This window comes from Trichechus manatus, unplaced genomic scaffold (assembly GCF_000243295.1).
Source record: "Trichechus manatus latirostris isolate Lorelei unplaced genomic scaffold, TriManLat1.0 scaffold00027, whole genome shotgun sequence".
In the NCBI taxonomy this organism is placed as follows: Eukaryota; Metazoa; Chordata; class Mammalia; order Sirenia; family Trichechidae; genus Trichechus; species Trichechus manatus.
In genome coordinates, this window is record NW_004443963.1 from 10659258 (window position 1) to 10681849 (window position 22592).

Below are 22592 nucleotides of genomic sequence, written 5' to 3' on the forward strand. Positions count from 1 at the left end.
GTGCCAGTAATGCCGGGGTGAGATGGTATCTCATTGTGGTTTTAATTTGCATTTCTCGAATGGCTAGTGATCGCGAGCATTTCCTCATGTGTGTGTTGGCCACTTGAATGTCTTCTTTGGTGAAGTGTCTGTTCATTTCCTTTGCCCTGTCCCTGTGTTTACTGTTTATTTCCTTTGAGTCTGTTTTCTGTCCCTTGGTTACATTTCTTGTCCTATTTCCTTCTTGATGTCCCTGCTCATTATATTTCCAACTGCTGTTACCTCTCTACTATTCACCTGATTATGATATGAAATTACACTCCTGACTGTATCTGTTGTTATTAATTGTTAATGTTGAAATTCCTAATCCATATTTAAAAATCAGTGGAGTTGTTTGCTTTTTTTTTTTACCCTATCCACAGTCTTTTTATCTCTCTCCCTCTTTCCCTAATTCTGTACTATTTTACAGGGGGTTTACATGTATTTATATATTATCAGAAGTCTATAAAAATAGGAGTATAGATTAAAAAAAGAAACCATTACCCAAAACAAATAGGCTAAAATGAAGACTAGAAAAAATAAGCTGCTGTCAGTATCAAGAGTTTTTAAAATTTAGATGAAAATTTATATCCAAATTCCCTCAAGATAAAACATGTAGAAAAACATAGTCACTTGTGCAATTTATATTTTCTGTAAAGGTCATGCATGCCTCTTCCCCGGCATTGAACTTAGGTCAGAAAGAAATAGTTCTCTTGGGATTTTCATTTATGGACACTGTGTGAGATAAACAAAGTCCTCAACAATGTTCCTACAATAAATTCAATTAAAGATTTACTATTATAGTCCCTTTATTGTCCCTACATTATATTTTGAGAATAATGCAGTTATTAGCTCAGCGAAATGAATTAAATATTTTCCCTGTGGTTAATGAAGAGACTTATATGAATTAGATTCTGTGTGTGGCCGTTGATCGTGTGTTTGTGTATATGTATGTGTGAATATGTGCGTGAGTATGTGTTGGGGAAAAACAAACAAACAAATCAGTTGCCGTGAAGTCTGTTCTGACTCTTGGTGATCCCATGCCTGTCAGAGCGGAACTGTGCACCGTAGGATTTTCAGTGGCTGACTTTTTGGAAGCAGATTACCAAGCCTTTCTTCCAAGATGCCTCTGGGTAGACTTAAACTGCTAGGCCTTTTAGTAAGAGAAATCAATTTATTAAACCATCTACCCCAATGTTTCAAAAACCAAGCTGATAAGACAGGAATAGCACAGGTAAGAAGACAATCATTGAAAGAGTTTTCAATGATAGGGCAGTGGTGGTTCTTTCTATGTGGGAGACCCAGGTTCGTTTCCCAGTCAATGAACCTTATATGCAGCTACCACCCATCTGTCGGTGGAGGCTTGTGTGTTGCTATGATCCTGAACAGGTTTCAGTGGAGCTTCTAGGCTAAGACAGACTAGGAAGAAATGTCTGGCTATCTACTTCCAAAAATCAACCAATGAAAACCCTATGGATCACAACCATCTTATCCACAACTGGTCATGGGGATAGGCCAGAACTGGGCAGTGTTTTGTTCCATTGTGCATGGGGTCTTCATGAGTTGGGGGCTGACTCTACAGCAGCTAACAACAACATGTGTTAGGAACAGTTGGAATGGGATGGGGGAGTCAGGGACTGTGAACAAGAAGTTGTTGCCCACCTACTACTACATTTGCCTGAAAAGGTAAATCACCTGAGAATCTGGAAATGTGGATTTCGGCCCTGATTCAATTCTCAAAGACTGAAAACCTGGAAGAAGTACAACCATATCCTTTTACAGGCTTCAGAATCTCCTTTGGTACCATGTTGAATATGCTATCAAGCTCCTCAGTATTTACAGAAGAGATGGATAAATGTGAAACAGTGAAACATGCTGAAAGTGCCAGATGTTCTCATAGTTATTTTAAGATTGTTTTGAGATCGATCCCTGGGTTTCATGTGATAGATTGGCAAAAATCTTGGAAATAACATTCTCCCCAGTTTTAAAATCAGGATAGCATATTCCTTGGAAGGTACCAAAAAGAATAAAATTAACAAGAAATAACTTTTAAGAAATAAAAAATATCTTCTAGACATCCTTGCAGGGAATTGAAATTCATCAGTTTCTTTAAACCTTCAAACAAATAAGATTCGGTAGGTGCTCACAGCACTATTTTATAGAGGAGGCTGGCCAAGAAGTTAAGGGACTTGTCCAAGATCACTCAGCTTGGCCGTAGCAAAGCTGGCATTTGAATCCTCTTATTCTGTCTTTGCAAACACGCTCATAAATCAGTGTGTTGTCTCCTTTCATAATATGCCTTCAGCTTTAGAGGAGTATCACTTGAACCAGAAACCAAGGCCAGTTTTCATGTCAAAAAAAAAAAAAAAGGAAGTGACCCATGGCTTCTCTGAATTTGAAGGCATGCTCTAAAAGTTACGATTACTGACTAATAAGCTAACGTTTAGAAATACTCTGTGAGTTGGAATTGATGACACATAACAACTACCTTCAAGCGTGTGTATGCAAGATCGTTTTAAAGTTATACTGTATTTCCTAAGACACTTTTTATAGTTGTTGCATATGTTTGTAATTCATAAACGTCAATTATTGAGGGCCTACAGAAGTTTCAGCAGTGTTGGTCTCAAGGATCTGATAGTCCCTCAAATGGGACAATATAATAAATCCATTAATAGAATCATGTAGAATGCAAGTATATTTGTTTTATTAGCTTGGTACTTCACAGTGAAAGGAAAGCCAATGCACAAAACAAAACTCCCTACAGTAGTGGGAAAGAGTAACTGGCTAATTCGGTGTTTTATATGTATTGATTTGTTCACCATCATACATCTCCTATATTCCAAACCATAGAGATATAGATATAGCAATAAGACTTAACATAGAATAAGACATGGGCAAAGTAGGTAGTTAATCATCATAGGAACAAGACTATCCAAATCAATTATTTAAATATACCTGTTAAAGAGATGGAAGGAGACCCTGGTTCCACCTAAGGTTTGCATGAGTTTGAGAGTGTCATTGGTGTCAAACAGGATGGATGAGCCAATTTCCAGGGACTTTGTTGTCCCCACTGTGAAGGCATATCAGCTCAATGTCCCTCCTATCTCTGGATGAGTCACAGCATTGGTACATGTAGCATTTGTTGGAACTAAAGACCGAAATAACATTGATTTTTTGGAATTGTGAAAATGTATTGCCCCTTAACAAAGTTGGTAGTACAATACCTTTAAGAGCTGCTGATCCATCTCCCAACCTGTTTGAAACTGTATCCATTTTTCTTCCACTCTAGGTTTCTGGATTTTAGTCCTATCTGTCCCATTACTTGTGGCTGATGTCAGGTCTACATGAGATTCTCCACCTTGTGAACCTCAAGGACCCCCAGGACCTCCAGGGGCCAGAGGTCCTCAAGGGCCATCTGGTCTTGCAGGTGAAAAAATCCTTTTTTGCCCTCTCTCTCTAGTAGGCTTTCATAATTCCTCATTGATCGAAATGTTCATAGATTCAGTGAAATCTTCCAGGTGACCTGATGACAATATTGATGACAGAGTCAAATGAAAATGACCGTGAGCTCTTTTTCTCAACTTCGAATAGTCATCAGGTTCACCCCCTGTGATAGCTTCTGACTCCCAAGAAATCTGAACACTAAAAACAGCTCGTTAGACATATTTGATGTACAGTCCAAGTTGAGACTTGTAACTACAGCTTTGGTTGCTTTACATGCATGCAGTGTAAAACACTCATGTTACTAACACACCTTGTAGGTGGGAAGGTTGCTGTACCTAGTAATGCTTCAGGCATATGGGTCAACAGATACACTGGCCTCCTATTCTCTTTCTATCCTACTGAGAGGTATGTTGGGCTAGGTGCAGATGAAGATCCCATCAGCTCAGAACACCTGTGCTGAACCTCTAAGGCAATGGTTCTCAAACCTGGCTACGCATCAAAATCACCCATGGACATATTAAACATGCAGGCTCCTAGTGTCCATCCAGAGATCCTGGTTCTAAAACGCCACAGTGTGGTTTGGCCCTGAGTAACTGGGAAGTAAGGGGAAGGGAGGGCAGCTTCACAACTGATTCCAGAAGCAGGCAGGGTTGGGCCCCACTGCTTAAAGTTCCCATTGAGTTCTGGCATAATATGACCCCTGGATTTCTCTGGATAACTCCCTCCCAATAGCGATCCTTAATTCTCAGCTTTATAAGAGAGAAAAGATGTGGCCATGCACATGTATTTATTAATTTAATTATTCATTATTCATTCACCAAACATGTACTGAATGCTAATTTCATCATTGACACTGAGCATGACATTTAGAAACAAAATTGAGTTAAACTTTGGCCCCCAGTCTAGACGAGGAGACAGTCATTTAAGGGAAGAATTATGGTTATTTGTGGTAATTGTTTCTGGTTATGGTAAAAGTAAATTAACAGATGTGGTATTCCATGGCAAAGAGATAGAACTTTTCCAAGTCTGGAGTAGACAAAAGAGACTTCTTAGAAGCAGTGACACTTAAACTGAGCTATGGAGATTGAGGTGAAGGTAATTGGAAGGGGCAGAAGGGCAGGGAGGAAGGAGAAATCCAGGTACCGTGAAAAGCAAAAACTTAAAATGGTATCATTCTACCTTTTGTTTATCTTGGAACCTAGGACCCCAAGGTGCACCAGAACCAGTAGGAAAACCTGGGTTACCTGGAGATGTTGAAAAGTGCCCATCTCTACCACAATCTGCCTTTTCTGTAAAGCTGAGTGGGCCCCTTCCTGAGCCCTCCAAGCCCATTGTCTTCCAGGAGGCTCTGTACAACCATCAGGGCCACTTTGACCTGGCCACTGGACTGTTCACCTGCACTGTCCCTGGTGTATACAACTTTGGCTTTGACATTGGACTGTTTGAGAATGCTGTCAAGGTGGGGCTCATAAAGAATGGCATCCAGGTGAGGAACAAACAAGCAGAGGCCAAGGACAGCTATGAGCAAGTCTCAGGAAGTTCTATCTTGCAGCTAGAAAAAGGGGACAGGGTCTGGCTGGAATCTAAGCTGGACAAAACAGAATCTGAAAAAGGAACTACTCAAACTGTGTTCTATGGGTTTTTGCTCAGTGGAAATTCAGCCTGGGTATAGCAGCATGCTTTTCTTCCTCAAGGAGCTCAGAATTTAAGGGGAAAAATAAAGCTGTCTACTCCTCTCATCTCAAATATTTCCACTAGTACCACTAAATGATAAATTGTTCCCAAAATTGAGAATGGCCTAGTTGAGCAAAAGGAATGTGACACTGATCACTAAAATCAATAAAGACTAATGGCTCATCAATTTGTCAACAATCTCTCATTTATAATTCGATAAATTCAAGTATTTTTTCCAGATCTTGGGTTGCAAAATTGTATAGGAAAAAAAATCAAATCTGGGTAGGAAGCTGCCCAACCAGTCTTATGTTGAGTGCTCAGGAAAACCCCATTTACTTCCTTTATTAAGGTTTTTTTTTTTTCCTCCAAGAGACAAAAACTTTGCTCAAACTCACTTTGGAAATTAAGGACATGAATATGGAAATAAATATCTCTGGGAGAAGTAACAAATTTGCTTAAAGTCAGACCAAATGAGAATGCCTGCATCAGCTGATTTCCCCAAAGCATAATTCGATGGGTGGTGGTAGCAAGGCCCAAACCAACCAAACCGAAGTCCTTGCTGTCCAGTCAATTCTGACCTATAGAGACCCTATAGAACAGAGTAGAACTGCCCCATAGAGTTTCCAAGGGTGTAAATCTTTACAGAAGCAGACTGCCACGTCTTTCTTCCACAGATTGGCTGGTGGGTTCCAATCTCTGACCTTCTGGCCAAGGGCTTAACCCCTTCACCACCAGGGCTGCTTTACTGAGGGCCAAACCAAAAACCCAAACCCATTGTCGTGGAGTGGATTCCGACTCATAGTGACCCTATAGGACAGACTAGAACTGCCCCATAGGGTTTGTTTCCAAGGAGCAGCTGGTGGATTCAAACTGCCAACCTTTTGGTTAACAGCAGAGCTCTTAACCACTTTGCCACCAGTGCTCCTTATTGAGAACCAGAGGGCTTGAAATAGAGGTGAGGTAATTTCTGTAGCTCAATAATCACCACCACCTCCTACCCTGACCCTGCCTTCCAGTCAAGCAGCCCTCCTATTTTCTTTCTGCAATGGAAGTTGGCAGACAGATTGCCTGGTGTATCTTCTACTAAAGAGGATTACACAAAATGTGCTTCCCTTGCCACTTAGATCTGGAGAATCTGTGCCCATTGGCAACAGATCACTCAGCTTAGATTGTAGTGCAAAAGGAGGGGGAGGGGGAGGGGGTGGAGAACATGACAATAGTAAGCATGAAAACTGCCCGAGTTCACTTCTGTCATCCTGGTGGGGGCCCTAAAGCCGGCCATGGTGCAGTGGTCGTGCAGCCGTGAGGCCTGGTTCCTCCTGGGGAGCTGTCTGTGTTCCACATGGCTTCTTGTCCCCCGCCCTCGCCCCTCCCCTCCATGCGAGGTCTGTGCATGCCAGACACCATCTGCTAAGGCCCCAGGGAGCTGGGCCTCATGTATTCACACCTGCAGAGGCTGGGCCTGGGCCCCGCCACCTCCAGGCCTTCTAGCCTGCCCTGGGCCTGCACTACCTTAGGCCCACAGGCACCAGGGGCAGTGGAAGGAGGACTGAGAGAGCAGCCAACAGGGCGGGATCCTGGGGGACAAGGCAGGGGCCATAGGAGACACAGGACAAGGCTCTCAGCCTCGGAAAATTAAATATTGACCCCTCTTTCAGTGGCTCAGTCCCTGGGGGCTGTGAGCGCCACTCTCCTTAAAAAAAAAAAAAAAAAAAAAAAGGGGAGAAAAGATTGAAGTTGTCAAGGATTTCATTTTACTTGGATCCACAATCAACACCCATGGAAGCAGCAGTTAAGAAATTAAATGACTCATTGCATTGGGAAAATCTGTTGCAAAAGACCTTTTTAAAGTGTTAAAAAGAAAAGATGTCACCTTGAAGACTAAGGGGTGCCTCACCCAAGCCATGGTGTTTTCAATCACCTCATATGCTTGTGAAAGCTGGACAAGAAATAAGCAAGACCAAAGAAGAATTGATGCCTTTGAACTATGGTGTTGGCAAAGAATACTGAATATACTATGGATAGCCAAAAGAATGAACAAATCTATCTTGAAAGAAGTATAACCAGAATGCTCCTTAGAAGCAAGGATAGTGAGACTACGTCTCACATACTTTGGACATGCTATCAGGAGGGATCAGTCCCTGGAGAAGTACATCACGCTTGGTGAAGCAGAGGGTCAGCGAAAAAGAGGAAGACCCTCAACAAGATGGATTGACACAGTGGCTGCATCAATGGGCTCAAGTATAACAACTATTGTGAGGATGGTGCAGGACCTGGCAGTGTTTTGTTCTGTTGTACGTAGGGTTGCTATGAGTCAGAACCGAGTCGAAGGCATCTAACAACAACAATTAGCAGCTGATTTTCAACAAGGGCTCAAAGCCCATTCAATGGTGAATAAACAATCTCTTTAATAAATGGTGTTGCAAATTGGATATACATCAGCTGAAACAGGATCCATACCTAACACCATATACAAAAACTCACTCAAACTGGATCAAAGACCTAAATGTTAAAACTAAAACTATAAAGTTCCTGGAAGATAAGATAGGGATAAAACTATGAGACCTAATTATTTTCAATTATAGATTACCAAACACCACTACAAAAGCATGAGCAATAAAAGATAGATAACTAAGACCTACTAAAAATTAAATACTTAACACTCATCAAAAAATTTTATCAAAAGAGTAAAAAGAGAACCTACAGACTGGAGATGATATATCTGATAAGGGTCTGAGCTCTACAATATATAGAAAACTTCAACAACTTAACAAAAAGACAAACAATCCAGCTAAAAAAATGGGCAAAGGATATGAACAAACACTTCACCAAATAGGACATTCAAGTGGCCAACAAACACATGAAAAGATGCTCACCATCAGAGAGATGCAAACCAAAACTACAGTGACGTACCATCTCACCCCTGCAAAAATGGCACTGATCAAAAAACAGAAAACAACACATGCTGGCAATGTTGTGGGGAGATTGGAACTCTTATACACTGCTGGTGGGACTGTAAAATGGTACAACTACTGAAAATCAGTATGGCATTTCCTCAAAAAACTAGAAATAGAAATACCTTATGACCTAGCAGTCCTACTCCTAGGTATATACCCTAGAGAGCTAGTAACAGTGACATGAGTAGACATATACACACTTATGTTCCTTGCAGCATTATTCACAATAGCAAAAAGAAGGAAACAACCTAAGCGCCCATCAGTGGATGAATATATAAACAAAATGTGGTATATACATACAATGAAATACTACACAGCTATAAGGAATAATAATGAGTCTGCAAAAGATCTTAGAACATGAATTAATCTGGAGGACATTATTCTGAGTGAAATGAGTCAAGTACAAAAGGACAAATATTGTATGATCTCACTTTTACAAAAAGACAAAAATAGGTATACATATAGCAATCAATGTTCTTTAGTGGTCACCAGGGATGGGAGGGGGAAGAAGGGAGGATCACTCTCTAGACAGTAGATACTTGTTAGTTTTGGTGATGGGAGAGGTAACACCAAATGTCGGTGAAGTGAGCACAACTAACCAAGGTAAAGGATGACACTAAGAAATACACAAAAATAAGGGATATTATTGGTAAAGTCTATAACAGATACATTTTGGCAACAACAGCAGTAACAACCAAAAAATGCGTGAGTGGTTACATAGACAGACATGTATGCATATAGGTGTATAGAAAGGCATATGTGTGTATTTACCTGAGCATATATAGGTATATCTGTGGGCATATCTATATACATGTTTGTGAGTGCTGCACATATATTCATACATACAGTAAAGGACATAGGGGGCGTAGTCTCAGATACCTCCCAGATATAACCAAACACCTTGAAGTATTGTTTTACTGGGTTTGAAGGCTTAGCACTGTAGTCTCATGGGACATCTAGGTCAATTGGCACAACATAGTCTAAAAAGTTTATGTTCTACATCCTAGTTTGGTAAGTATTGTCTGGGGTCTTAAAAGCTTGTGAGTGGCCATCTTGTAACTATTGGTCTTTACTCATCTGGAGCAAAAGAGACAGAAGGAAGCCAAAGACTCAAAGAAGAATCCAGTCCACAGGACCAATTGCCTACATGACAATGGCCTCATCTATCCAGAGATCAGAAGAACTAGATGGTGCCTGGCTACAACTACTGACCTTTCTGACTGAGGCCACGATAGATGGTTCCATATAGAATGGGAGAAAACTGTAGAACAAAACTCAAGATCTTAAAAAAAAGACCAGACTTACTGGACCAGCAGAGACCTGGGTAACCCCTGAGACTATTGCCCTGAGCTACTCTTTAAACTTGGAATTGAAACTACCCCCAGAGGTCACCTTTCAACTAAATAACAGATTGACTCATAAAACAAAAAATATCACCCATGAGTACTGTGCTCCTTTTATATTAAAAAGAAAAAAATCTATTTGAGACCAAACTGTCAACATTTACCCTAAAGCATAGATGAGAAGGTTGAGGCAGATGGCAAGAAAGCAAGAATAATGGAAAAGGAACAACCAGAACAGAAATAACTAGAATGTTGGTGCAATGTGGAAAATGTAACCAATGTCACTGAACAATACGTATAGAAATTGTTAAGCAAGAACCTAATTTGCTGTGTAAACTTTCACCAAAACTCAACAAAATATTTTTAATGGAAAACAATATAGCACTTCCTTAAAAAGCTAGGAATAGAAATACCTTACGATCCATTAATCCCACTCCTAGGAATATATCCTAGAAAAATAAGAGACATCACATGAATAGACATATGCACACCCATGTTCATTGCAGCATTATTCACAACAGCAAAAAGATGGAAACAACCTAAGTGCCCATCAACAGATGAGTGGATAAACAAATTACAGTACATACATACAATGGAATACTACACAATGATAAAGAATAATGATGAATCCGTGAAACATCTCACAAGATAATAAATCTGGAGGGCATTATGCTGAGTGAAATAAGTCAATCACAAAAGGACAAATACTGTATGAGACCACTACTATAAATACTCAGGAAAAGGTTTACACACAGAAACAAACAATCTTTGATAGTTACAAGGGAGGAGAGGGGTGGGGAGGGGAAATCATTAGCTAGATAGCAGATAAGTGATAACTTTGGTGAAGGGAAAGACAGTACTCATTATAAGGGAAGTCAGCACAACATGACCAAGGCAAAGTCATAGAAACTAAATAGACACATCCAAACACCCTAACGGACTGAGTTACTAGGCTGAAGGCTGGGGACCATGGTCTCGGGGGACATCTAGATCAATTGGCATAACATAGTTCATAAAGAAAATGTTCTACATTTGACTTTGGTGAGTAGTGTCTGGGGTCTTAAAAGCTTGCAAGCAGCCATCTAAGGTACATCTACTGGTCCAGAACAAAAGAGAATGAAGAAAACAAAGGTGCAAGGGAAATGTTAGTCAAAGAACTAATGGACCACAAGTACCACAGCCTCTAGCAGCTTGAGCCTGGAAGAACTAGATGGTGCCCAGCTACCACCACCAACGGCTCTGACAGGGATCGCAATAGAGGGTCCCAGACAGAGCAGGAGAAAAATATAGAACAAAATTCAAATTCACAAAAAAACACCAAACTTACTGCTCTGACAGAGACTGGAGGAACCCCGAGACTATGGCCCCCAGGCACCCTTTTAACTCAGAAATGAAGTCACTCCTGAAGTTCACCCTTCAGTCAAAGATTATACAGGTCTATAGAACAATAACACATGTGAGGAACATGCTACTTAGCTCAATCATGTAAATGAGAACATATGGGCAACACCTGTACAAAAGCGAAGATGAGAAGGCAGGAAGGGACAGGAAATCTGGACTAATGGACACAGGGTACTGATGGTATAAAGGGAAAGGAGAGTGCTGACACATTGCAGGGATTGCAACCAATGTCACAAAACAATTTATGTATAAATTGTGAATGAGAAACTAATTTGCTCTGTAAACTTTCACCTAAGGCACAATTTAAAAAAAAAAAAAAAGAATTTCAATTAAAAAAAATTTTTTTTTAAAAAAAGGGGAAGAGAGATGCCACATGTAAATCTCCAAGGAACTAAGAATGCTGAAAAAGCTGAGTCAAGGATTGTTCCCCAGAGCAGATGAATAGAGTGTCTTCCCCTAGAACTGGTGCTCTGAATTCGGACTGCTAGTCTCCTAAACCGTAAGAAAATAAATTTCCATTCATTAATTGTGGTATTTCTGTTACAGCAGTACTAGGAAACTAAGACACCTTGTTTCTTTCTAGTTTTAGTGATTATGAATAAAGCTTCTATAAATATTTATGTACAGGTTGTGTGTGAACATAAGTTTTCATTTTTCTAGGGTAAATACCAAGGAGTGTGATTGCTGAATCATATGTTAAGCATATATTTAATTTTATAAGAAACTGCCAATTGTTTTCCATAGTACCTATACCATTTTGCACTCCCACCTGCAACAGATGAGAGATCCAGTTTCTCTGCATCCTCACCAGCATTTGGTACTGTCAGTATTTTTTATTTTAGCCATTCTAATAGGTAGATAGTGGTATCTCAGGGTAGTTTTAATTTGCATTAAATTAATTAAATTAAATTTAATTTAATTTAATTAATGCATTAATGACTAGTGATTTGAACATCTTTCCATGTATTTATTTGCCATCTGTATATGTTCTTAGATGAAGTGTGTGTTCAGGTCTTTTGCCTGTTTTTAATTGGATTGTTGAGTTTAGAAAGTTCTTTATATATTCTAGATACAAGTCCTGTGTTGGATATGTGAATTGAAAATATTTCCTTCTAGTCAGTGGCTTGTCTTTCTATCCTCTTAACAGGGTCTTTCACAGAAGAGAAGTTTTTAACTTTTATGAAGTCAACTTTATCCATTTTTTTTTATAGGTTATGCCTATGGTGCCATAGCTAACAACTCATCACCTAACCGTAGGTCACAAGGATTTCCTCCTGTGTTCTCTTCTAAAAGTTGTATGGTTTTACATGTTACATTTAGATCTGTCATCTATTTTGATTAATTTTTCTATAAGATGTGAGGCTTATTTGGAGATTTATTTATTTTTTTGCATATGGATGTTCAATTGTTCCAACACCATTTACTGAAAAGACTGTTCTTCTACGAATTGCCTTTCCATATTTGTCACACACACACACACAAAAACCATTTGGGCATATTTGTATATACTAGTAAAGAATAATAAGACTGAAACTAAATAATAACAATGTTATTTATAATATGATTTAATTTTGTTTGTTGACTTTGAAGCCCATGACCTTGCTCAACTTATTTCTTATTTCAAAAAAAAAATTTTTTTAGATTCCTTGGAATTTTCTCTCTAGACAATCATGTCATGTGTGAATAGGGACAGTCTTATTTCTTTTGCACTGGTTAGGACTTCAAGTACAAAGTTGAATGGGAGTAGTGAGAGTAGACCTCCTTGCCTTGCTGCCAGTCCCCGTCCTGCCATCCGTCAGTGTCACCTAGTTCTTGGCTGATTCACTCTGTGACTGACCTGCTCCTCTGCCTGTCCACTCCTAGACCAGGCATTTTCCCCAAGATATAGAAACTACCGCAGCTCTCCACTCTCCTCTGAAGGGCTTATTTCTCCCTTGAATTCAGTTCAACAAGAATTCCTTGCACCCATCACTCTTTGGTAGTCCTGTAGAGATTTATAATTTTATTTCTGATATTTATTTTCTAATGCTAAGCATGGGGGTAAAGATATTCATCATTCTTTTACATCCTAACACTAAACAGAAGCCCAATGTAGACTTCTGCATGAGTCTGGTTATACTGTCTGTTTATTCAGGTGGATCACTCATCGTTCTTTTTCTTACTTGTCAGTGTGTTTATCTTTGATCGTCTACTATTTGCTGTCACTGAAAAAAATTTATGGAGATTACTTGTAATTATTATTTGAGTCTGTTCCTATAGAGAGACTTCTAATTTATTTCTTCCAGACACCAGTGTGGAACCATGTTAGTTTAAGTTCATAGTTTGAGAGTTCCTGGTTTACCAAGGCAATGCATAGCCAGAAAGCAATTCAGCGTGTGTACCAGTATCTGCAGAAGACATCGGTGGTTCGGTGGTAGAATTCTCGCCTTCCATGTGGGAGACCTGGCTTTGATTCCTGGGCAATGCACCTCATGTTCAGTCACCACTCATCTATCAGTGAAGGCTTGTGTGTTACTATGTTGCTGAGCAGGTTACAACGGAACTTCCAGACTAAGACAGATTAGGGAAGAAAGGCCTGGTGATCTGCTTCTGAAAATCAGCCATTGAAGACCCTGTGGATCACAGCAGTCTGATCCGCAACTGAACATGGGGATGGTGCAAGACCAGGCAGCATTTTTTTTTTTTTATTGTACTTTAGGTGAAAGTTTACAGAGCAAATTAGTTTCTCATCAGACAATTAATACACATATTGTTTCATGATATTGGTTGCCAACCCTGTGACGTGTCAACTCCCTCTGCTTCTCAACCTTGGGTTCCTCATTTCCATTCATCCAACTTTCCTGTCCCCTCCTGCCTTCTCAGGACCAGGCAGCATTTTGTTCCACTGTGCATGGGGTTGCCATGAGTAGGGGCTGACTTGACAGCAGCTAACAACAGCAACTAGTATCTGTAATATTTCTGGAATTTTTAAAATATTCTTTTCTTCTGATCCATTTATAAGCCAAGGTAATAATCCCTGCCATTTTTCTCCTTAAAACAACAGAAATTTACTCTCTCACAGTTCTGGAGTCTAGAAGTCTAAATTCAGGCTGTTGGTAGAACCATGATCTCTGCGAAGACTCTAGGGGAAGGGCCTTCTCTGTCTCTCCAGCTTCTGGTAGCCCTAGGTAGCTCCAATCGAAGCGGAAAAGATTTAGTTCTTATCTCTTCTAATGCTAAGAATACAGCCATTTGGGGCAGAAAGAGTTTCCAGTCAGTAATACAGGTCTGGTGACAATCAAAAAGAATGGCCTTGATTGGTAGCTATAAGAAGAGTGATTTTTTTTAGTGAAATAATTTCTTGATTTTTAGAATAAAATCTTAAGGCCAAGCTCCACTGTGGCCAAATCTACATGTTCCCTCATGTAAACACAGAATCTATTTCCCAAAATTCCAAAATGTTGAGGGAAATAAAGCCCAAGGTGTCAAGATAGTGTTATTTATATAGAGGCCACAATTACATCAGGAAACCTGAGGAATAGATGGTCACAGTGCCTTGGTCTGGTTGCTCAGATTCCACTTCTGCTTCTAGCCACACCTTCTCCCCTAAGCTCAGTTGCAGGGTCAATGTGCCAGAGAGATTCCTGTACTCCTTTGCAGAGACCTGACGCTTTTCCAAGACTTGTATCTTGTTCCTTATCATCCAAATCTTCATCGTGCAGAGTTGGAGCTCTGCATCAAAGTGGAAATGGTAATTGCCTGGTACCCTGCAGGTGAAGACACCCGTATCCTCTTGTAAGTGCCCCTGGTCATTGTACAGCACCTCTGTGAAGGTGATGGGCTTAACAGGTGAACACAGCTTGCCACTGAGCTTCATGGTGAAGGCTGATATTGTGTTGCACGGACATTTCACAGTTAGTCCTGGAATTCCTGGCACTCCTGGTAAACCTGGAATCCCTTGGAAGAATGGAGAAGAGTCAGTAAGAAGATTGTAGCAGCCATTAAGAAGGTGATACTCTATTCACCTATGAAACCACCCACTTTGTTGTTAAGATATTGATCTTTGGTGTATGATTTAATTGGTTATAAGTCACATCTCTGAAATGACCAGGTGTGTGATCTTGCTAAAGCCAGTTAACCTTTCTAAGGCTCCATTTCCTATCAAAAAATGGAGGATAATAATAGTGACTTCTCATATTATTATTTGAAGTTTTAACGAGACAGTTCATATAAGTACTTAGTATAGTGTCTGTCAAACATTAAGCTTAGCATAGGATTATATAATTATGAATTATTATAATTTCTCTTGACCTCTAGCTTCTTGACAAGACTCTGTACTTCCTGGGATACTTTAGGGAAATGTAATAACAAAGGCAGAACAAGCTGGTTTCCTTATAGTAATGACACTGATGTTATATACTGTTTCGCCCTGATTTGGGTGGGACTAATTTTTGTTAGAGTCCCTAGATGGTGAAACAGTTAAGCACTGGACTATTAGCCAAAAGGTTGGTGGTTCAAATCCACCCAGAGGCACTTTGAAAGACAGGCCTGGTGATCTGCTTCTGAAAGATCACAGCCTTGAAAACCCTATGGAGCAGTTCTACTCTGCACACATGGGTCTCCATGAGTCAGAATTGACTCAATGGAAACTAACAACAACAACACCAAGTTTCGTTAATGACTCTGGTCTTCCTGGAGATAATAAATAAAAGGACCTGAGTATCTAATCCTGGGAACCAGAAAATCTTTGGATCACCAAATTCAATCGATATTGACTGATAATAATGACTCCACAAGATACCACACAGAACTGAATTGTGAGCTCTCCTGAAAGTCCCCTCTTGATCTAGTCTCATTTGGATGCAAGGAAGCCCTAGGTAACCAGGGCAGGATCTAGGAAGAACCTTGCTGCCACACTCAGGTGCTCACTTAATGTCATCTTTTCATAATGTCTGGTTTGGGTCCAGATTTCCAGGTCAAATTCAATACTTTTAATGGCACGCAGTGCCCTGCTAAGCTTATAATCCCCCTTGCCTTGCTGTTTACTAGACAGTCTACCTGGACTTGTGATACTGACTCTACTTAACACCTGCTCCCACCATGACTCACTCATTTGGATTGAAGGCCCCTGGTACTAAAACTAGGCCACTGTCCCTTGACTTCTCTGGAGCTGTGATTTTGGCTACTGGTCATTCTGCCTTGGGACTCGATCCTGTAACTGATCATTTTTTCCCAAATTCTTTCCATCCTTAATGCCTCATGCTGCTGAGCCTATGAGGTCTATGGTGTCTGCAAAAATGAGAGAAAGAAAGAGAGAGGGACAAATAAGAGGTAGAAGAAATCTATTTCTTACCTGGTAACCCAGGCATCCCTATCCCACCTGGTATTCCTGGAATTCCTGGAAATCCTGGCAGTCCAACATACCCTCCCTTCTCAAAGACAACAGTTGCTATTAGGATAATGTTGGCCAATGTCCAGACACCTAGATTAAGGAAACAAAGAGGAGATGTTTTTTGTTTTTTTTTTTCTGTTTTCTTTGTTTTTATGTGAAGGCTGGGTAGGTAGCATTTCAGCCTGGTCTGGGGAAGTTGTATAGGCTCCAGAATCAGGCACATTGGATTCGAATATCAGCCCTACCCTTATTCGCAAAACTTAGCAAGTTAAACTCTCTGCACTTTAGCTAGCAGTGTGTTAACTGCATTAGCACTTATGATACAGCGTTATTACTCATTTAAAAGTGTTTCTGCAAGCTGGACTGCCAATCTTAGTTTTCATCCATTTTTGGGTTGACAACATGTAGAAAGCATTTGATAATGTTGATTGCTAAATGATACATTATTAGAGTCTACTGTATATTTAGTATTCATTATGCAGAAGAAATTATACTAGAAGCACCATCTTATTAAATGCTCATTATACCCATGCAAGGTAAAGTTCTTATTCTAATTTACAGATTAGTAGTTTGAGATTCAAAGAGGTGAGCCTACTTATTCTCAACTAGACTGCTAATTAGAGCCTGAGATAGGATTTTTTTTCCTTTAATTTTTTTTATTGTACTTTAGATGAAGGTTTACAGAACAAATAGTTTCTCATTAAACAGTTAGTGCACATATGGTTTTATAACATTGGTTAACAACCCCATGACATGTCAACAGTCTGCCTTCTCGACTTTGGGTTCCCTATTACCAGATTTCCTGTCCCCTCCTGCCTTCTAGTCTTTGTCCCTGGGCTGTTGTGCCCCATTAGTCTCGTTTTGTTTTATGGGCCTGTCTAATCTTTGGCTAAAGGGGGAACCTCGGGAGTGACTTCATTACTGAGCTAAAAGGGTGTCCGGGAGCCATGCTCTCGGAGTGTCTCCAGTCTCGGTTAGGCCAGCAAATCTGATCTTTTTTTGTGAGTTAGAATTTTGTTCTACATTTTTCTCCAGCTCTGTCCGGGACTCTCTGTTGTGATCCCTGAGACAGGATTTTAATACCAGATTTTCTGAGTTAAATGTGAGCATTCTTAACCCAGATGTTTTTAATTAGTTAATTAATTGTTATCCAGTGTCCCTGCCTTCTTGTTTTTCCAAACTCTCTGCCCTTGGCTTTTCCTTTTTTGTTCCCAGCCAAGCCTTGTGATACAGCAACCCATAAGAAAAAGCCTTGAGCTGAACAGCATTTACTCTATGTTTTTTTTTTTTTTCCTCCCCCAGAGCAGTAGCCATTTTGGCACCAGGGTCTTCATACCCCAATCAACAGAGATGATACTTTCTATCCACCCTATTGGAACTGCTTGAACCCACCCACAACCTGCATCAGTCTCCTACCAGCCATCCTCAAGACAAAAGTCCTTATCCTTTCGTGGGTGGGTGAGTGGGCTTCTTTCAGATTTCTTCCCAAAATGCCTTAGCAATGAAGTCTAAGTCTTGGGCCCTTGTCACTGCTTCACCTTAGCAAGACCTTGCTAAATGGTATGAAATTGCCTCGTCAAATATTCACCCCTTGTTCAGTCTGAGACAACAACAGGTTAATATTTAACCACAAAGTGGATTTGGGGCACCCGTTATGGCTGGCGCTAGATCCCAGGTGAGTAGTATTACAGATCACAGATCCTAGGTCATTTTCATATTTCCCTTCCAGTAGGTATATTAAGGGAGGAGCTATTGATTCTTATCAATTGATTTGAAGGCAACAAACAACATTGGTATACATAAAAGTCCGAGTAAAGAAGCCATCTTATTTCTGTCTCTGACTTCTTCCTGAATCTTTATTCTTTGTGTCTAACCATAGATTTGGATCATCACAAACAATTTACTGGACAGGAAGCCAAATGCAAAGCAAAAGCCTAGAATTGAAGTCTCTTTCCAAAGGGAATAATGTGCAAGGGGAAACCAATATTAATTAAATGCCAATATGTGCCATATACTTAAATGGGCTAATGAATGTAAGACATGCAGTGCTCAATGAATATTAGCTATTATTTTAACATGCTTGTCATCTCTTTTAATCCCTACAATAATCTTATAAAGAAAATATCTGCACTGTGTATCTTTTATTATTCAAAGCAAATGATGCAACAGAATACTATATACTCTTCCCATTACCCTTATTTTGTTCCTTCTGCTGGGAATTCTTATGTCCCCGACTTTTGGTGAACTCATCCACCCTCTAAGGTCTAACTCAAATGTCTCCTTCAGTATATACAAATTTATAGGAAGCAGATGTTTTTACAAGGATATGAAATTGGAAGATAATTCTGGGTTGGGTGTAGGGGAGGCTCCACACTGAACATAATCAAGTAGGTGAATTACAAGTCAAAAGTAAATAATCTGTTTAAGGCCTTTCTGAATTCTGGTCTGATTCACTAAAGTTTACCTTCTAGTATACTCCTGCAGAACCTCTAGTAAAATATATTTACTAAAGTTCCCAAAATTCTTTTGTTCTTTTACTATCCCAAATTCCTCCAAAATACTGGGAAAACTATAAGGTTTAGAGGGAAAATGCAACTGGATTCAAATTCTCATTCTATTATTTACTGCTATGTGACCCTGAGCAAATTATCTTTGTACTCTCAAGCCCAGTTTCCCCATCTATAAAATTTGAGAAAACTACATATGCCTCACAGAATTGAGTGATGTGGATTAATGTATCTGGGTAAAGTTTAGCACAGTTCCTAGCACACAGCAGATATTCAGTAAATGATAGCTTCTTTTTTCCTTCCTTTTCCCAACTAATAAAGACTAAAGCAGGCTGTTCAAATTCATAAATCCAATCCAGCTTTCAAAACACCACTCCTTCAGTGCTCACTGGATCAAGGCACTTCACTGGGATCTTTTCCTTTTTAAATCTCTTCAGGGTTCCTGCTATATAGTATGCTCCTTCCCCCTGAAAAATTAGATTTAAAAGAGGTATCCTAATAGACATATATAATGAAGCAGATTAAAAATGGATTCCAAGAGGCAATTAAAGTGTGTTTTGTTAACTACGTCCCAAATTAATAAAATTAAAAAAAAAATGAATAGTCTCTAAGTCCTTTCCTATAAACCACCATTGTACAGACTAGAAGGCCAAATGGCATATCAATGGTTATCAAAAGAAGAGTAAAATTGGCTGACCCACCATTGGGCTGTAAATGCCAGTCAGCAACCCAGAACCTGTAGGTGAATGGTCTCTCTGGCCACACTTCCAGAATACTTTTGCAGGCAGGGATGTTGAACAGTTGTCATCTCTGGTGTAAGACGCCACTGAGATAAAAAATAATAATAATAATAATAATCTACCCTGTATCAAGAACTTACATAATTGATGATAGTCTGAAATTTCTTAAATTAAATAAGGGTTAAGTTAAACATATATATAATGGAATGAGAAAATATTTCATCATCTTCACATGTGGACCTTAAAATTATGCTTGGTAAGAGAACTTCTTGTTGAATGGAAGCCCCTGCTAAGAATTTGTATCTTGACGTGGGTTGCAGCTAGATCCTAGGCCACAGAGAAGAGAACTAAATTAGCCATGCACAAATCAGACATGACTTTTTGGGTATAATGTTACATTTCCTTGTTTTATTTAGTCAACTAAATTTCACCTCTGTGCCCCAAAACTTCTAGAAAGGTAAATAATTCAATCTTGGAAATCCATAACCCAAAGTTGTGGAAGTGTTCTGAAGTTTTATATACACCGAGGCATTTAGGGAAACCCTTCTGACCATTAGCCAGGTTACTGCCAGTGCAACCATCATTTTTCCAAGGCACGTGGTTCCCTCAAGGCTCCTGTTCTGCTGTTTCAAGATGTCTTTGGAGTGAGATATCATGGCGTGAGCCTAAGTACAAAGTCGTCTTCCCTCTTGACATTCATGCCTGCAGGACCCAAACACTCTACTCTTCACTTTTTCCCAGAATTACTATCACCTTGCTCAGCTGCTAACCAAAAGGTTGGACATTTGAGTCCACCTAGAGGCACCTCAGAAGAAAGACCTGGTAATCTACTTCTGAAAAATCAGCCATTGAAAAAGCTATGGAGCATAGCTCTACTCTGACACACATAGGGTCACCATGAGTCAGAATCAACTCAATGGCAACAGTCCCTCCCTGATTGTCCACATGTCTCCCAAAGGTGCACCTCTCTCCTATCCTTCCCAGACACATAGCACAATCTTGTTACTTGTCCAAATTTGGGGAAAGACTTGCAGGCAACACGTTTCCACCTGCAGCAAACTTCCTTTGGGAAAAGGAATAACAAGTTGATGACACTGGAAATTTGACTATTTTGTGGAATAGTAAGACCCCCACTGCTGTCATGATTAATTCCAAGAAATTCTGATGAAGAAAATGATACAATACTAGTTTAAATAAATTAGATTCTAGGGATGGACACTGGCAAGTACTTACACTAAAAGAGTCTCACACATCACTCCACTGATGAACTCTCAAGTCTTTCCAATGAGTCCATGAACAACTGCAATAATTTTCCCTATGATCCAGTCAACTTTCTTCGAAGTCAAATGCGTAATCTGACCTCTGTCAGCTTCTAGCCCATCAACATGTCCCCCAAAAGAAAAAAAGCCTGCCAGTGCCATAATATCTGATGATTCTCCCCTTTCCTCTTTAGTAAATCTAATTTTTACTGTTATTTGATGACCAAGGTCTAATGACTCTTCTCCCTTGTATGTGAGTAAACTGTTGTTGCTGTTAGTTGCTGTCAAGTTGACGATCCCACGTACAACAGAACAAAATGTTGCCCAGTCCCATGCCATCTTCACAATCACTAGTATGCTCAAGTCCATTTTTGTGGCCACTGTGTATTTTGACTGCCTTTCAAACTAAGGGACTTACCTTCCAGCACTATATCAGACAATATTCCGTTATGCTCCATAGGGCTTTCATTGGCTCATTTTCAGAAATAAATTGTCAAGCCTTTCTTCCTAGTCTGTCTTCATCTGGAAGCTCTGCTGAAACTTGTCCACCATAGGTGATCCTGCTGGTACTTGAAATACCAGTGGCAGAGCTTCTAGCCTCGTAGCAACACATGACAAACTGACAGATGGATGTGCTGTATCTCCAACACTATATTTCTGGGAGTTCCAATGAGAAATGCACGCTCAAGTCCTACGATTGGTGTCAGCAAAAACGTGCAGCTAGAATGTGAAACTCATTAAGATGCAGAAGCCTCAGGTTCCAACTCACCTTCACTTAGCCTCTGTGATGGATCTGGTGAGTGGTGACTAAGCTCTTTGGTTCTTCAATGCAAAATCTAATCCTTAACGATAGTGTTTCTGAATTGCCTACAGCTGATTGTTTTTCTCCTTTTTGGTAGCGGCCATGTTGTTGGGTGCCATCAAGTTGATTCTAACTCACAGCAATTACATGTGACAGAGTAGAACTGCCCCACAAGGTTTTCTTGTCTGTAATCTTATGAAAACAGATCACCAGATCTTCCTCCTATGGAGCTGCTGGGTGGGATCGAACTGCCAATCTTCCGGTTAGTTGCTGAGCGCTTAAACATTGCACCACCAGGGCTCCTTGGTAGCAGCATAGGAATCCGTTTTATTTTATTTTACAGTCTTACCATCCAACAATGATATCTTTTGGAGAGCAGATGACAGGAATCTTGATGATGAGTAGAAACCAGAAAATCTAGTTATTAGTGTTTTTTGTTGGTTTCTGTTTCTTGAAGATTCTGGTATCTCTTGGCATTTGAGGCCTAAGGATTGAGAAGACATTCATTTCTTGACTTTCCAGTCAGAAGGACAATCCTCTGTGTTTGTTTATTCTGTCTTTAACAACGGGCTCAGAGCCCATTTTTTTCTTTCCTAAAAATGAAATTTTATACCAAGGATGATATACAATGGTCTTAGAAGACAAAAGAAGCTAAATATTTAGAATGTGATGTTTGGTTTGTTTATTATTATGCTAAACTCTCTAAACCACGGTTGGAAACTTATGGACAATGAGCCAGCTCTGGTCCAGCATACATTTTTTAGCCTGTGAGCTAAGAATGATTTTTACAGATAAACATTTGCAATCATTTTGATGATAGGGAACACTAACTTTGAAACCCAACTAAGCAATATGTTATCCCTCCAAAAAAGAACTTCACTCTCCTCATTCATGGACCTATATTACAAAAATTTGTACTAAATTATATATTTATGTATTTAATTTCATCAATAAAAACTGTGTAAATTTGTTTTCTTTCTTCTTATGTAAGTACCAACATAATATCCACAAATTTGCTTTTTGGCCCAAAACCCATTGCCATCAAGTCAATTCCAACTCATGGCAACCTTGTATGT

The 22592-nt window shown here is 39.7% G+C and overlaps 2 protein-coding genes across 2 annotated transcripts in view; one reads left to right on the forward strand and one right to left on the reverse strand.

Annotated features, from left to right (window-relative positions):
• LOC101361850 (protein HP-25 homolog 1-like) overlaps window positions 1–5134 on the forward strand; it is an 8018-nt gene extending 2884 nt beyond the window's left edge. The window contains 2 exon segments of the mRNA XM_004374018.1: window positions 3308–3445; window positions 4665–5134. Of these exon segments, the coding sequence (XP_004374075.1) occupies window positions 3308–3445; window positions 4665–5134 (608 nt within the window).
• A 9199-nt stretch (window positions 5135–14333) lies between these two features.
• On the reverse strand, window positions 14334–17631 carry LOC101340283 (protein HP-20 homolog). Its single transcript, XM_012554796.1, has 3 exons — window positions 17625–17631; window positions 16170–16298; window positions 14334–14773 (listed from the first exon to the last, which is right to left on the reverse strand). The coding sequence occupies exons 1-3, from the start codon at window positions 17629–17631 to the stop codon at window positions 14334–14336; spliced, it is 576 nt and encodes a 191-aa protein (XP_012410250.1).
• Window positions 17632–22592: the final 4961 nt, after the last annotated feature.

Bases quoted from the DNA above. Each gene is read 5' to 3' on its own strand.
- LOC101340283 (XM_012554796.1), bottom strand. The intron at 14,774-16,169 runs GTAAGAAATAGA...CATTCTTCCAAG, and splicing joins AGGGATGCCTGGGTTACCAG to GGATTCCAGGTTTACCAGGA.